This window comes from Leptonotus elevatus, chromosome 15 (genome assembly GCF_054856555.1).
Source record: "Leptonotus elevatus isolate MCC_2025b chromosome 15, RoL_Lele_1.0, whole genome shotgun sequence".
NCBI classification, from domain to species: domain Eukaryota; kingdom Metazoa; phylum Chordata; class Actinopteri; order Syngnathiformes; family Syngnathidae; genus Leptonotus; species Leptonotus elevatus.
The window spans coordinates 17,111,119-17,126,847 of record NC_141253.1 but is presented as its reverse complement, the minus strand read 5'-3'; the positions used below and the strand labels follow the sequence as shown (position 1 = coordinate 17,126,847).

Genomic DNA, 15,729 nt, shown 5'->3' with positions numbered 1-15,729 from the left:
ACGTTTGAAGGTTAGAATGGCCTTTCACCCCTCCCCCTGGGACGGACCCCAATTTACAGAATGACTTATAGAATGTGCTGCTACTGAAATTGAGGAAATAAAAGATTGAAATGCCTCTAAACTATTAATAGGAAAACTAATGTGGAAGGACAGAGGTAACTTGTGACCATTTTTTGGAGAGATGCTGACTTGCTTTGTAAGCACAGACGTGGCATGACATGAGAGCCCTTCTTTAGGGCTACAGTACAAGTATACACACACACACACACACACACTGCTTTTTAACATCTTATCTGACGACCCCCCCCCCACACACACACACACACAAACACTCACAGACACACAAAACACACGTTTAGTGTTACACTAACACAACTTATAAGTACTGTGATGTTCTATCAATACTGCCTCTTGAAATCATTATACCTTATTACTTTTCTGTTGCAGAAAAAGTCCAGTTCTTCAGAACCACTAATCCATTGAGAAATAAATGTTAAAATGGTAGTGGAAGAGGAATGAATCCTGACTTTAAAAAAAAAAAAAGTATGTATCTTTTTTCATACCTAATATGCAGGTTTGTAAATACAAATTAGCTTGTTAGCAAAAAAAACAAAAACATTTACAATTGTTTTTCTTTTTGTGTGTGCTGGGAAATGTGTTAATGAATGAGCCATCCTCTCTTTCATCCTCATAATGAATGAGTCATCCTCTCTGATATACTGTGTACATATATTTTACAAAAAAAGATTGCAGCAAAAATATAATAAAAATAATAATATCATCAACATAATGATAGAAAAATAAATAGTTCTGTTCCAGATGATTTGCCACAAGCCTCTTCCATTTGTAAATATTTAACTTTAGCTTGGTTTCAAGTTTTTGCATGACATTTTTTGTATTTGTATTAGGTTTTTGTTTACTTGAAGTTATTTTTTTTAAATATATATATTTAATTTGTTACATATTTTGTTATTGGACTTATCATTGTTGGTTATTGCGTAACTACATTTTTCACTTACTCATGCATGTGTGACCAGTAACTGATGATTAAAAAAATATATATATATATGAATATTTTTCACTGCTACCAGTAAGTTACTTCTCCTCCACTCTTCTGCCCATTCATCAGTAACACTGTGAAAATAAGTAGAAATGTGAATATTTACTTCGTAAGGTAGGTTAATTTGTGATTCACGTGTGCCCCTACTTTTTTTTTGTGTGTCGCTAAAATTTCAGGTTAGGTTCAAATCTGATCCTTGTATTTAAAAAAGAAAATCAGCCGTGACATTCAGCTTTATTGTTATTATTATCATTATTATTATAATATAATATTCAACATCCCACTTAGTGCTTTTTCAGTGTTTTGCAAATCTACTTTGGAAATCTTGGAGCTGAATGTGCATTAGTAGGTGTGTGAATGCTCGTTACTATAACCATTGGCAGAAATACAGGGCCACAGAATCGAATTTCATCGAGGGCCCCCATGAAGGCGTGGCAGACTCTGCATGAATACACACGCACACACACAACAATTTGACACACGGACACAAATGGGTTTGGATTAATGTATGGGATATTCATTCTATAGAATAAATGTTTCAAGACTTTGCACTTGTGACGTTTACAGAAATCAAGCAATGCATTTTGGTAAAGGACAAAGTGAAGGTGAATGGAGGCTTACTAAATACGGCCAGCAGGGGGCGCCCGTGTTGTCCCATGTTCTGTAGGACCCAAATAAGGAAATGACGTCCAGCAAATACAGCGATGGTTGCAAATAGAAAACTCAAGACCTGACACCGGCACGCGTGGACGACGGTTCGAGAGGGCTGGTTGGATTGTGGAGCTGACAGAGGATGAGGTAAATCTTGATTCCGTTAATGTGTTGAACGTTGTTCAGAGTTGATGTTTTACCGATGAAACGGTTTGCTATCGGCTAACGAGCTAGTTGCTAAAACCAATGGCACAAAAAGTACTGCAAGTACTACTTATCGTTACTTTATTTACGATAAGTCAGACAGTAATAGGTGTGCTTTGAGACTGTGATTTTAACTCGATCAAACGTATGCCTAAAAAGAATGTGCACCAGTGGTAGTTGTGTCGTTATTACCACGTGTGTGGAAATACTTTCCATGTTCCATCCCTACTTGAGTGTTCTTCCATTTTGATTTATATTAATTAGTTTGTGTAGATGTGGTGTCCTTGGCGATGCCATTGTTGTTGATAGACTTGTAACATTTTGTATTTGTTGCAAGTTGCAAGTGATGTGATCACAAAGATAATAGGGGGGAAATAACATTGCGAGTTGCGATGCACTTTTTCTTATACTGTATATATTAGAACATGTAGATTACTATTGTAGTACCGGCACACGATGCCGCCCTGTCAGCTACCCCGAAATTACAGTGGGAAGAAAACCTATGTCAGCCCTTTATAACTATGGCTGAATGAAAATGCAATTTCCAAATCGCAATTTTCATGATGTGTGAAGAATCCTAAACCAAGTTTATTTTGCCTTCTTCCAGTGGGATGGGTGACACATCAGGAGAGACACACTTCTACTCCAATGCTGAGGGCTACTGGAAAGAGGTTCCGCCCACTGTGGACGGCATGCTGGGAGGCTATGGGAAGATCTCCAGCATCGATATAAATGGATCCAAAGCTTTCCTTCGCAAATTCCTCGGAGTAAATTATTTTTTTAATTTATTCTCGTTGCACTGAAGACACATTGACATCCTGAGTCCGCTTACACACAATAGTTTGTGTGCCGGGTTGTCTTCTATATATTGTTATTGCAGTAGTAAAGTCATAATAGTATTTGTTTGAAAAACACTTCCAAACCATGAGCAGAATATTGTAATTTGTGACAATATAAGCAATCAAAATCGTATGTGAGGGGTTGATTTGACTTCGGGGTTGATTATTATTTCGGTGCGACTACATGGCTGTACAGAAGGATTGCCGAACAGTCATTTGGAAATTGTAGTTGTAATCTCAAACAAAGCATTTTCGAGTAAATAAAAAAAAAAACCTCCCTAGAAACTAATTTTAATGAGGTAAAATAAAGAAAAAAAAGTCAAAATACCAAACTATTAAGACCCCATTTCCTTTCCCTCAAAAAGTGGAAAAAAGACAAGCTTAGACAGATGATAGATGCTGAATCTTGCATCTTGCTTGTCACTGCTGCAGGAAGGAGAGGGCAAGACGAGCGCAGGCTGCGCTCTGGACTGCGGCGCTGGTATCGGGAGGATCTCCAAGCGTCTGCTGCTGCCACTCTTCAAGACGGTGGACCTCGTGGATGTGACGCAGGAGTTCCTGGACAAAGCTAAAACGTACCTGGGAGAGGATGGCGAGAGGGTGGGCAACTACTTCTGTAGTGGCCTGCAGGACTTTATACCAGAGACTGGACGCTATGATGTCATCTGGATACAGTGGGTCATTGGTGAGTGCGGTCATTGTGTGTTGATCAACAGACGCAGAGAAAAATTACAAACTTTGTGTTTCGACATCATGAAAGGCTAAAGACTTTTCTCAGTAAATACCTGTAGTAGGAGGTCTTTAAAATGTGATCTTGTCAAAAATGGGACCACGTTTGAAAGATAATTCAAAACGGCGGACTTCCTATTAGAATTAGCATATGGCTCCAAGAGAAATATTTGCAGGTTTTAGGCTCTTACATATGCCTCCAATGTTTCGTAAATTTTGTTGTAAGGTGCAGGGCAACAGTACAACAGCGCGTTGCCACGGCAAACAGATTTTAACTAATAATAACAAACTTCGTATTTCACCATCATGAAGGCCTGCACAGTATTCTGTGCAAATCTGAGGTGGATGTGGTTAACCCTACAAGGTTCCCCAATCTTCGCCCTCGAAAGTTTTAGATGTTTCCATCCTCCGACACACCTGATCCATATAATGAGCTTATCAACAAGCTCTGTAGAACATGATAATGATCCTGATCTTTAGCATCAGGGAGGACAGAAACATCTAAAAACTGCAGGACTCTGGCCCTCGAGGACCACGGCTGGGGAAGCCTGCTCTAGGGAAAATGCTACTTCATTTATAAAGCGCTTTTCGACCTCACAAGGCTCTCAAAGTGCTTTACATTCAAATACTCATTCACCTACTGATGATGCAGAATCTGGAGCAACTGGGGGTTCAGTATTTTGCTCAGGGATACTTCGATGTGGTCACAATGGCATGTGATTGAACCCACAACCTCTGTGTTGTAAAATGACCACTCTACCACTGAGCCATGCCACCCAAGACAAAAAAAAAAATCTAAAACATGTATTTCCTTTAGCGAGTAGATGATGCTATCACCAAATTAAAAAGTAAGTTTGTAGATGTCTTCAAGCCTGGACTCTCATCAAATATGCAACATTTTGACAAGATATAATCATTTGGGTCAAGTTGCAGCAGTTAATGTCACGCTGATGTCAAACTTGAAACAAAATTCAAAATGGTGGCCTAGGTTTAGGATATGGCTCCATGAGACTTTTTTTGTAGGTCATAGGCTGCTACATATACTTCAAATTTTGTAGATCTTGGTGAAACGTACAACTGGGGCTGCTTAGTTAAGAATTTGTCAGGAGCTGCAGAAAAAAAAGTTGTTTTTTAAACTTATTAAACTATTAACTTATTAAATTTTGACCGGCCTGATGTGTGTGTAAAGTTTCATGAGTTTTAGGGCATGCTCATGCCCTCAGCAACAGCGCTTCGTGAAGACTCACAAACTTAATTTCTTAACACCATGAAGGCCTAAACAATTCTGATGCATTGTTATAATTATTATTGTACATTTTCTTTCAAATCTGGCCTCATTTTTCACCTTTTCTGTCACTTCTTCAGGCGCTACGTTATTACGTACTGTTGCTCTATCAAAGCCAGTGAATTGCAATGTTCATCAAGACAGAAATGCCGATTTTGGAGTCCCTATGCAATCCAATGCTCCTCTGCAGGCCACCTGACCGACAACCACCTGGTGGAGTTCTTGCGGCGCTGCCAAAAAGCCTTGCGGCCCAACGGCTTCATCGTCATCAAGGACAATGTTTCATATGAAGGGGTGGTCCCGGATAAGGTGGACAGCAGCGTGTGTCGAGACCTGCAAATAGTCCGCAGTCTGGTGAGCACAGCAGGTCTAAGAGTCGTCTACGAGGAGCAACAAGTTAACTTTCCAAAGGAGATCTACCAAGTCCACAGTCTGGCTCTCCGCTAAGAAGTGCTCCTATGTTTGCAAAGTGCCATTTGTGATATTTAATGAGGTGTTTTTAGTCAACAGTCCTGAAATGAACCATGAGTGTTAGTGGTTTGCTTCATCTCGCCTTACCGCCGGTCTTATTTATTTTTTATTACACTTGTTTGTGCTTGTCTAAATCATCACTCAGATCATTTCAACTTGAAGCTGACCCTTTTCCAATAGGACTGGCCTGAGCCATTGCTACTATTTTGGAGCAGAAACCTTTATTGACCAATAACGTCTGTATCTTATATCTGAAAAATAAGAACTTGTATAATTCACTGTTCATGCAGGCCTCCCTCTTTCCAGTCAATGTTTGAATCATGCATTTCAGACCACTGAATGTTTTTTATCAACATATATACCAAGCTATCAGCTACATTAAAAAGCAGTCGGTTTCTCAGTACACCATTGTTTTTGTTTTTCTCTCTATGTTGCAGCTGAATTAGCAAACTAAACTATTTTTCACAAACATTGCAGCTGAAAAACACTACTATATCTATAGATTGTGGGAAGGAGCCAAGGCAGGAGATTAGAAACATTGTGCTCAACAATTGGCATGATCTTTTAATATGAAAAATATTATATATTATTTGATTAACTTTCCCCATGGGCAATTGAGGACGTACAACTTTACTATTGCACAACCAGTAGATGACATCGATGCCCCATTTTAGATATTTGTGAGTCCACTAGCATAAACAGCTGCATATTGTTTTTTCCATTTTTTCTGCTGTAGTTTATATAATAAAAAAGAACAGAAATTTACACACCATGGTTCAAATGGCATGCATCATAGCAGTGTTGAGGTCAAAATCACAGTAGCATGTTATCATATTTCCTATTCAAAACAACAGTTTAAATCACAGCGAAAGCAAATACCATTAAATAAGGTACATTTATTTTTGTTGCCCACTTGTTTTCCATGTAATTCAGGTATGCTTGCATGTAGGCTGTTGAATGGGTTCATTGACGTAAACACCGTGTGTCACTATGGGAGGATCTCCAAGCGATCTCCAAAACTACATGAAATAAACTTTGACTTAACTTTAGGTTTTGGTTCTTAGTTATAGTTGCAATGGTGGGTTTGAAATGTCCTTTCATCCTTTAAACCTTCTAATTTTAATAAAATGCATAGACATGATAGTTCAGGGGTCACCAATGTGGTCAGGCACCAGCTTGTTCTAAAAATAGCTCACCAGTGATGAGACAGATTTTCTATGAATGTTGTAGAAGTGGTTATTTGAAAATGTGAACACTGGCAGATTTATTAATTTAAAAAAAAGGAAAAAGTGTGGCTATTGATATTTATCAGTTTTATAATTATTGAGAGACACTTTTAAAGGGGGAGTCAGCCCGCCAAATAATTTCTTGACAATAATATGTTTTATGCAGCCCCACTAGTCTAAATATCTTATTCTGTTTAATATTGCGTTCGCGAAATATGAGTTAAGCAGCAAAATCCAGTCATTTTTATTCATCTCAAGGGGCGGCCATTTTGCCACTTGCTGTCGACTGAAGATGCTGTTTTCTGAAGTTGAGCTGTCATTGGTCGTTACCTGAGACCTGAGCAACTGTGATGTCATCATCAGTTGACAGCAAGTGGCAAAATGGCTGCCCCCTAAGACAGATGAAAACATCTGGATTTTGCTTAACTCATATTACACAAATTTAAAATTAATCAGAATGTGATGTTTAGACTTGCGAGGTCACATATTGTAAAGAAATGTTTAAGGTTGACTTCCACTTTAACATAATCAGTGTCTTCTCACAAATGAATATCATTAATTATTAATAATAACGTACAGTATAAAGGTAACACGATCAAATGTGTTACTTCAGAAGTGTGTACTATCAAACTGGTAGCCTTTCACATTAATCAGTACCCAAGAAGTATTGCTCCCTTTCAAAAATGTTGGTGACCCGTGGTAGATGCTCCCTTCCCCACAAGGATGTTGCAGACTGCAGGGCTTCATTCAGTCCTTGCGCAATACAGCAATGTGGAATGTGATTGGACACCACCTGATCAGGACCAGGTCTCACTCTGGAATTTTCCGGACTTCTCCATGTCAGCCAGCATCATCTCGGCATCCTCAGCGGAGATGCGTCCCTCCTGTTGGAACATCGCTTTCAATGCGTCACACACACCATTTGGCATGTCTTTAGCATTTCTGTATAGACAGACCAATCACAGTTAGAGAGCATTCATGTACATTACAAGTGTGACCAACAGAAGTTGTAAGTTCTCACCCAGCGATGTAGAAGTAGGCGCCTTTATTTGCAACCAGGTCCCAAATGAGCGACGCGTTCTCTCGCAAACGCTGCTGCACGTAAACCTTTTCCTCCTGGATTGACAAATATGTTTTACATGACACTGCATAGCTTTGAATTGTGGGTATGAATGAAGTTTACATGTTTGTTTGTTTTTTACATTGACTCTATCACGGAGTTTCACCAGCAAGAAACTGGGGTAGTATAAAATAAAAACTCAACAAAAAGTAATGTTGTGACCTGGTCACGAGAGAAGGCGGTGAAGAGGGTCAACTGTCCAGTGTTTGTCATCTCCTTCCACTCAGACCGAAAGTAGAAGTCTTTGGACTCCGATCGACAGCCGAAGAACAGGACATTGGCTGTACAGCGAAAACATCATTAAGAAGTCACATCGCAATATCGTAACTCCTCAGAGGTGAAGTACACACCATTTTTACCCTCCGCAGCCCTTTCCTGTAAAGCTGACCGAAAGGGTGCCACTCCTGTTCCTGGTCCAACCATTATCATTGGGGTGTTTTTGTCCATTGGAAACCGGAGAGTACCCTTTTTTACCCAGAGAGGCACGTAAACATCTTCTGTAAGATAATGGGGAAACACATAAGGCCTGTGTGAACATTTTTTTGTTTGTGGAATTTTTAGTTAATTTAAAGTTCTTAACACCACTAATTTTTTTAAACGTGCGATGACCGCCCCTTACGTGGATAGCCGGTACTGGAGGGATTTTAGTCGCAACACAGCAGACACGTCCATGTCAAAATTTGTCAGTAATACATTTAATATTAATGTATATATTTTTCGGAGACTGGGATAAAGTTGTATTTTACCATTTAAAAAATGTGCAGAATTTCACAAATTACTTCATGTTAAAGATTAGATAGCTCTTAATATGAAAAGAAAAATGCACTGAGCTGTCACAAATGTCTTCCAAATGCAATTATGCCATGTAAGGGCAAAACAATGACCTCAACACAAATCAATATCACACTCATTTTTTACAACACAGTACTTTTTAATTTAAACTCAATTTTATGAATTAGTATGAAATTACTGGATCATTGACTAAAACAGGCAGCCATATTTTTAGTTGACCTTTCTTTTCCACTTTTATGTTAACAAGAGTATGAAAACTTTTGTTTTAACAATTTATAATATTTTATTGTATATTTAGAACAGATATACAATTTGCAATTAATCGTGAGTTAACTATTGAAGTCATGAGATTAATTACAATTAAAAACTGTAATCGCCTGACACCCATAATTTTTAAAGGAGCTATAAATTCTGATATAAATTTACTGCTGAAACAATTCAGAGTAAAAGTGTGATTAGACTGTGCTGCAGACTTTCACCTTTAATTTGTGCGTATTTGCATCCATATCAGGTGAACGGTGAATTACAATTTGTATATAAAATGTACTTCCCACTTTTTAAGGTACCAAAAGTATTGGGACACTTGGCCGCTTAGCTGTTTCATGGTCGTGTGGGCATGTATGGCTACCATTGGAACTGATTTCCTTATATTTACCTATGGCCATACTGTAAAGCAAATGAATAAAATCGATGAAATGGGGATTCAACATTTTACAGACATACCATGACTGAGACACAACGCAACAAATTGAAAACTTTATATTCTTGATGAATGAGGTGTGAGTGCACTTAAATAAATCAAATTACCTTTTGTAGGGTCAAGGGAGGCCAACCAGGTGGAGCAGTGACCTCTTCGTGGTTTATACATATTGGTTTTATATTTGACTACGGCAACCAGGATTTGGAGCCTGTGTGGGTGAGCCTGTTTGTGGGACGGAATATGCTCGTCACTTCATGGAATCAAACAATACAGATTTTGCACTAATTTCTGGAAAGCACTCTTTGATGTTCCAATCAAGATCAGATTTACTGCCCACGTATATAAAAACACAAAATGAATTTGTCTTCAAAGTCACAACATGAAAAATAACAATGACCAACAGAGGGAGACGTGACGGGAAGCCTGGCGGTTCGCTAATTAGCATCCCAAGTTTCTTAGATGAATAAAAGGAGATATATAGAAGCAGGGAGGAAAAAATAAATCTTGGGAATCATTTGCTGTTGTGTGTACCCGAAGAGAGGAGGCGATGGAAAACGAACGGGGCTGGATCTCAGGGAAAAGATCCAGCAGGTAGTCGACTTTAAGTTGTGCTGTTGTGTGGGGGAAATCCGCCAAGACCTGAAGCACAAGAGTACATTCAGTTAGTGGATCCCGGACAGGCACAAATCATAACATCATAAATAGTATAATACACTTCAAAAAGGTAAGACAGTAAACATAAAACATCTTATTATCATGGCAAGCCGTCACCTCCAGTGCGGTGCGCCGTGGTCGGTTGCAGTAGGTGTGCACTTCCTCCTGGCCCTCTGCTGAGCTGAACTCAGTCAGCTTTTCACGCTCCAACTCGTCATTGGAGAAGGTGCTGAGCAGTTCAAAAAAGGAGCGGCGAGGAACGGCTGCAATGTCCAGGTAGCTCTCCACCAGGTATTGCAACGTGCACGGCTGACGAAGCTTCGCAGGAACTGAGCACAAGGCACTTTTAGTTAGTAGCGTTAGCCACAGTGAGCAGTTAATTCTGTAACAACCATGCTATTGAGTAAAAAATGTTCATGGTGAACAATGATAAGAGATTTAACAGCACCAAATGGCCTTTACAAATTGAATGGGTTAAAGAATTTTATAAATATAACAATAGTAAGAATACTGGCAAGTGACATAAGAGATTTAACAGCACCAAATGGCCTTTACAAATTGAATGGGTTAAAGAATTTTATAAATATAACAATAGTAAGAATACTGGCAAGTGACATACTGGTAGTTGAGTTAATTGTCATTGGATAATATATATATATATGCACATTTTAGTTAGCTGACTGGTCAAATTCAGATAAAAGCATACATTTCCATACGAAACTAATTGCATGTCTTTGGGATATACATAATGCATAGGCTAATATCACGATATTGGTATTTTTTTAGATATATATTGTGCAGCCCTATAGCAGTACCTTTGGCTGGGTGGAAAATGTTTTGAAATGATTTATCTTGGTCTCATTTGTTTTAAATCACAAAAAAAGAGTGTGTAAACTGGGAAACTATTTTTTATTTTTTTATTCAGGTCTTAAAAAGCAGCTTATGATAAAGGGGAAAGCAATCAATGGCAATTTACAGGTGCTGGTCAGAAAATTAGAATATCGAGGACTAGTCCATTTAGTTCCAATAATTTGTTTCAAAAAATGAAACTTGCACATTACATTAGTTCACCATACACAGAGTGAAACATTTCAAGCCTTTGTTTCAATTTTGATGATTATGGCAGGAAGACACAAGCATAACAAATCTAGCGTTTCACAAAACTAGAATATTGTGACAAAGCTTAACACTGGAGACTCCCTGTGTCCCACTCTTGATACAACACAACTGCGGAGGTTTTCCTTTAGCATTTAAATGATCTCGGTCTGCTTTAGTAAGCTTCAGAATCATGGGGAAGACTGCTGACTTGACGGTTGTGCAGAAATAAGGAGAAAAGCTCTATCTGAATGGACACATTGAATACACACATGCCTACCTGCAGAGCCATCTGTTGCTGTGAGCGAGAATCTGGCCTTTGGATCTAATCTCAATAGTTGACAGAATTCTTTAACATCTTCAGTTGCGTTGCAAGAATGCATCACAACAACGTCACCAGCAGTAAAACTACACAGAGCACACACCAACAAAAGGAAAGTGAACTGAATTAACCCTATCAAACCAAGCGTATCATATTAAATACAAGACATTTTGAGCCCTCTATTTCATTTCATTTCTAAATTTTCTCTCATATATTTCATGGATCAGGTAAGGTTTTATATTTTTTAAAAATCAACATGAGCACTCAGTTGGTCTGAAGAAGTAAATAAGGCATGAGGAAAAATGTGGTGCTATGATTTCAACCTGTAGCAAACTGAAGCAGTCTATAAGGGGACCATTATTCATACAATTTCCTGACAAATGTATACACATAATGGCAAGGTCAGACTTACTCTATGTTGGATCCCATGATGTCAAACTCAATGTGCCTCACGTCTTGAAAATGCTTCGGGTGCGTTACTCTCTTATTGGACAGCAGTTTGGCAGGAAAGGGATGTGATTGGGAGAGGCCCGTTTGTTTTGTAGGAATTATTTGACCTTTCTCATTTATATCATCCAGGAAATTAAAAGTGTACTTTGGAGGAAGCCTGGTGAGAAATCAGAACAAATGTATATATTTTAGGGTGAAAAAATAGGACTTGAAGGTCTTTTGAAAATTTAACTCATGTAAAAATAAATACACTAAATTAGAATATGTGCATTGAAACAAGAGAGTACTCACGGTTCATCTTCCCTCAGTGGGATCTTATCTGCAAAACATGGGTACAAAGCAAAAGCTTTTTCCCAAAATGACGTTAGCCACACATCAACCACTGCATCGGGCCTGTTTGATAAACACACTTTAATGTAAAACATAGACTATATGAATAACTGCAGCCCAACATAAGCATACATCACATTTGCTACCCTTACCCTAGATCATGTTGGTCATCTGCTAACCCGACAGGCAGCAGCAGAGTGGCGCCCAACTGGGCAAGCCGTTTGTGGAGCTTCTTGGCCACAAAATTGAACCTACAAACAAGCAGGGTACACTTGCTAAAGGAGATAATGATGAGCCACTCTGAATGAGCTCTATAAAGAGAATCTTACTTTGGGTAAGAAGAGTCGCCCAGGCCCAGTATGGCACAATGCAGCTGACACAGAGAACCAACTGGTAAAGATTTTCTGAAGAGGAACCTCCAGAAGTTCTTTGGAGAGAAACGTAAATGAGAAGTTAGTGAATTGTACGTTTGACTTTTATAGTGTTTTTTCCCCCAATTAATTTCCACGCTGTCAAAAGATCTTTCTTTCGGGAGAACTTCCTGGATGAACGAAAAATTAAGTTCACCTGTAAAAGGCATATACAAAAACCCCAGGTTAAAGGTCTAGTGGCACATCTATTTATTTAATTCTTATTCACAACCAACAACCAATCACAGCTCAGCTTCAGAAAACAGGTGAGCTGTGATTGGTCGTTGCCTGAGCCCTGCGCAACTCTGATGTCATCGTCAGTTGACAGCAAGTGGCAAAATGGCCGCCCCCCTGAGATGGATAAAAACGGCTGGATTTTGCTTCATAACTCATATTCCACAAATGTAATATTAATCAGAATGTCATGTTTAGACTAGTAAGGTCACATATAACATATTATTGTCAAGAAATGTTTAAGTTAACTTCCACTTTAACTCATTCACTGCCATTGACGGTTATAGATGTCAAATATTCATTTTAACTATTTCTATTAGTTTAACATTTTTCTCCACTTTTGTTAACAACAGTATGAAAACCTAGAATTTTTTTTATTGTACATTTAGAACAGATATAAAATTTGTGATTAATCGTGAGTTATTTCATGAAGTCATGCGATTAATTCCGATTAAAAATTTTAATCGCCTGACGCTCCTAATTTTTAAATAGTCTTTTCTTTTTTTAAATCGCATTAGGCGATTAATTTTCTTAAATTGTAATTAATCGCATGACTTCAATAGTTAACTCACGATTAATCATAAATTTATATCTGTTCTAAATGTACAATAAAAAATTATACTCTTGTTAACAAAAATGGAAACAATATTAAACTAATAGAAATAGTTCAAATGAATTTTTGACATCAATAGCCGTCAATGGCAGTGAATGAGTTAAAAATGGTTTGCTGTGATTGAAAGCATGCTATATTTCGTCATTGATCATCGATTATATTTCTTGACAGAGTGTGCATGAGCAAGATAGAGACAGAGTGAGTGTGTGTGTATAATGCATGGCTATCTTGGTTCACAGTTAGGTACAACCGAATGCTGGAAACTTAGGCTACTCGCTCACCATTCTCCACGTCTGCTTTTCCCCCCCAAACAGTCCTAGTAGTGGTAGCAGGTGTTCTCAAGATTAAGGTGCCACAAACAGTGACAATCGTTTTTAGTTTTGTATTCTAGTTGTTGATGTGTGTTTTGTTAAGAGATGGCGTTTGATGGTTTCATGCATTCATTGCTAAGCACTTGGCCCCTTCCTCTCTCCCGGTTCAAATAAAACCAAATTTTAGAGCTACAATTTCTTACTGGCATGTGCCATTTGTTCGCTGTTGCGTACACCTGCCTGAGACGATCTGCGGATTGTAAAACATATACAAGTGCGTATGTCCTGATTACCAGGCCTGAAATTTGCACATCAGCTAGTTAATCATATAATCGTGATGTGCTGATTGACGCAGTACCTTCATGTTGTCAGGGGGGTCTCCTTGGCCAGTGGTTGAGCAGACAAAAACAACCAGCGACTCTGAGATCAAGTTAGCCTGTTATATGAGAGGAAACACAACAGGAAACAGCCATTTAGCACAGTTTTGTCAACACAATGTTGTAAATATCAGGCAGATAACTGAAACTCATTTATAAATGTGTTGGCTCTGTTCTCCAGTAGTTGTAAAAAAAAAAAAGAAAGTAAATGTGTATATTGTGAGAGATTAATATTTTGCAAAGCAAACATTCAAAATCACGAGTGGAGGTTCAACACATTATTACTGGACATTTGTATTTGAATCTCAGGTGATACAGACAGCGGTAAGCGTTAACTGTACCATTAGTCCTATTTCTTAAGTTAAGATAGTAACAAAAATTTAACAAAACTTACAACAATGTAGTCATCAAGTGACGATAAATGCACTCGCAGACGTCTTCTGATCGCCTGCCTCGAAATCCTCTGGGCTGTGTCCTGGGCCGTCCCAGTCTGGCTCCCATAGAGGATGAGCAAAGCAGGGCCTGACATTGTGACTAAAAGAGTATGGTGAATATCAGTTGACTTGAAATAGTTCAGCCAGGTAAAACACAACACAAGCGGATTAACATCTGTGCGTAGCAATATGTCCCAAATTCAACATGTTACTGCCAACTAAACCACAAAATAGACCGTCGTATACTACAGTAGATATCGAATACAGGTGGGTAGTACTACATTTACTCCCATTACAAGTAGTTAAGTAACTTTTTCGGATAAAATAGATTTGTGAAAGTAGCTTTAATTTGACATACACATTACTTTTACTTGAGTGTTTTTGTTCAGAAGGAACACTAATTTTACTCCTTTACCAAGAGCTAGTGTATGCAGTATGCGTACAGTTATATAGAGATTATGTACTGCACAGACTGTATACAGCAGGGGTCTCCAGGTCTGGTCCTCAATAGGCCTCACAAGGACCTGAGTTGGAGACCTCTGGTATATACTGTATATTATTTTAAACTTTAAAACGATATATGTCATTTTATGTCAACTTTAAAAACATGTTAATGTTATATTGTTGGTCCATATTTGAATTTCATTTACATGTTTCTTTAAAATGTTGTCTGCGCAGTTATTCTAACACACGTTTACTGAACTGTGCATAGCCGTCCGCTTTAAATGCCTGACATTCATACTAACTAAATGGTCAACAGTATTGCTAGCAACTAGCCTGACAGCAAGATAATACGAATTGTATTTAACATATCTATTTTCCTTCTCCGTTAACACATTTATATCGTTGTATCCAAAATATGCCAGACACTTACAGTACTGGGCACCACCAATAAATGAGAATCGAAAAAAAGAAAAAATCAAGACAATTACGTAGGATGAAGCTCAGATATCATGGTGGACGACCGTCACACTTTACGGCAAAAAAAAAAAAATCGCGCTGTGGTTGGTCAGTGAAGTGATGCTACGTTCAATGCTCTTGAAAAAGGATCGGAATTTGCTTTTTACTCACACCTTGAAAAATATTTTGAAAATAATTTGATATGCGAAGGGTGCTTATTTATTTATTTTTACACACTTAGTGGGACATCATAAAAGCAGGTTTATCGTAGTATCCAAAATACGCCAGACACTTACAGTACTTGGCACCACCAATAAATGAGAATCGCTAAAAAATTAAAAAATATATCAAGAAAATTACGTAGGATGAAGCTCAGATATCATTGTGGACGACCGTCACACTTTACGGCAAAACATTTTTAATCGCGCTGTGGTTGGTCAGTGAAGTGATGCTACGTTCAATGCTCTTGAAAAAGGATCGGAATTTGCTTTTTACTCACACCTTGAAAAATATTTTGAAAAT

The 15,729-nt window shown here is 38.2% G+C and overlaps 2 protein-coding genes across 4 annotated transcripts; one reads left to right on the top strand and one right to left on the bottom strand.

Annotated features, from left to right (window-relative positions):
* The first annotated feature begins 1,718 nt into the window (after positions 1–1,718).
* On the top strand, positions 1,719–5,642 carry ntmt1 (N-terminal Xaa-Pro-Lys N-methyltransferase 1). The gene is made up of 4 exons (XM_086097443.1): positions 1,719–1,858; positions 2,523–2,682; positions 3,187–3,439; positions 4,959–5,642. The coding sequence occupies exons 1-4, from the start codon at positions 1,854–1,856 to the stop codon at positions 5,213–5,215; spliced, it is 675 nt and encodes a 224-aa protein (XP_085953569.1). The 5' UTR covers positions 1,719–1,853; the 3' UTR covers positions 5,216–5,642.
* Positions 5,643–5,775: 133 nt separating this feature from the next.
* ndor1 (NADPH dependent diflavin oxidoreductase 1) lies at positions 5,776–15,598 on the bottom strand. 3 transcript variants are annotated; one of them, XM_086097437.1, is made up of 15 exons: positions 15,504–15,598; positions 14,268–14,407; positions 13,855–13,932; positions 12,258–12,355; positions 12,081–12,179; positions 11,890–11,991; positions 11,561–11,755; positions 11,107–11,234; positions 9,849–10,060; positions 9,609–9,716; positions 9,185–9,299; positions 7,936–8,082; positions 7,748–7,866; positions 7,487–7,581; positions 5,776–7,407 (listed from the first exon to the last, which is right to left on the bottom strand). In XM_086097437.1, the coding sequence occupies exons 2-15, from the start codon at positions 14,400–14,402 to the stop codon at positions 7,263–7,265; spliced, it is 1,776 nt and encodes a 591-aa protein (XP_085953563.1). In that variant the 5' UTR covers positions 14,403–14,407; positions 15,504–15,598; the 3' UTR covers positions 5,776–7,262. The 3 variants fall into 3 exon arrangements, with proteins under 3 accessions (XP_085953563.1, XP_085953562.1, XP_085953561.1); XM_086097436.1 differs by lacking the exon at positions 15,504–15,598 and adding an exon at positions 15,240–15,300; XM_086097435.1 differs by lacking the exon at positions 15,504–15,598 and adding an exon at positions 15,182–15,298.
* Positions 15,599–15,729: the final 131 nt, after the last annotated feature.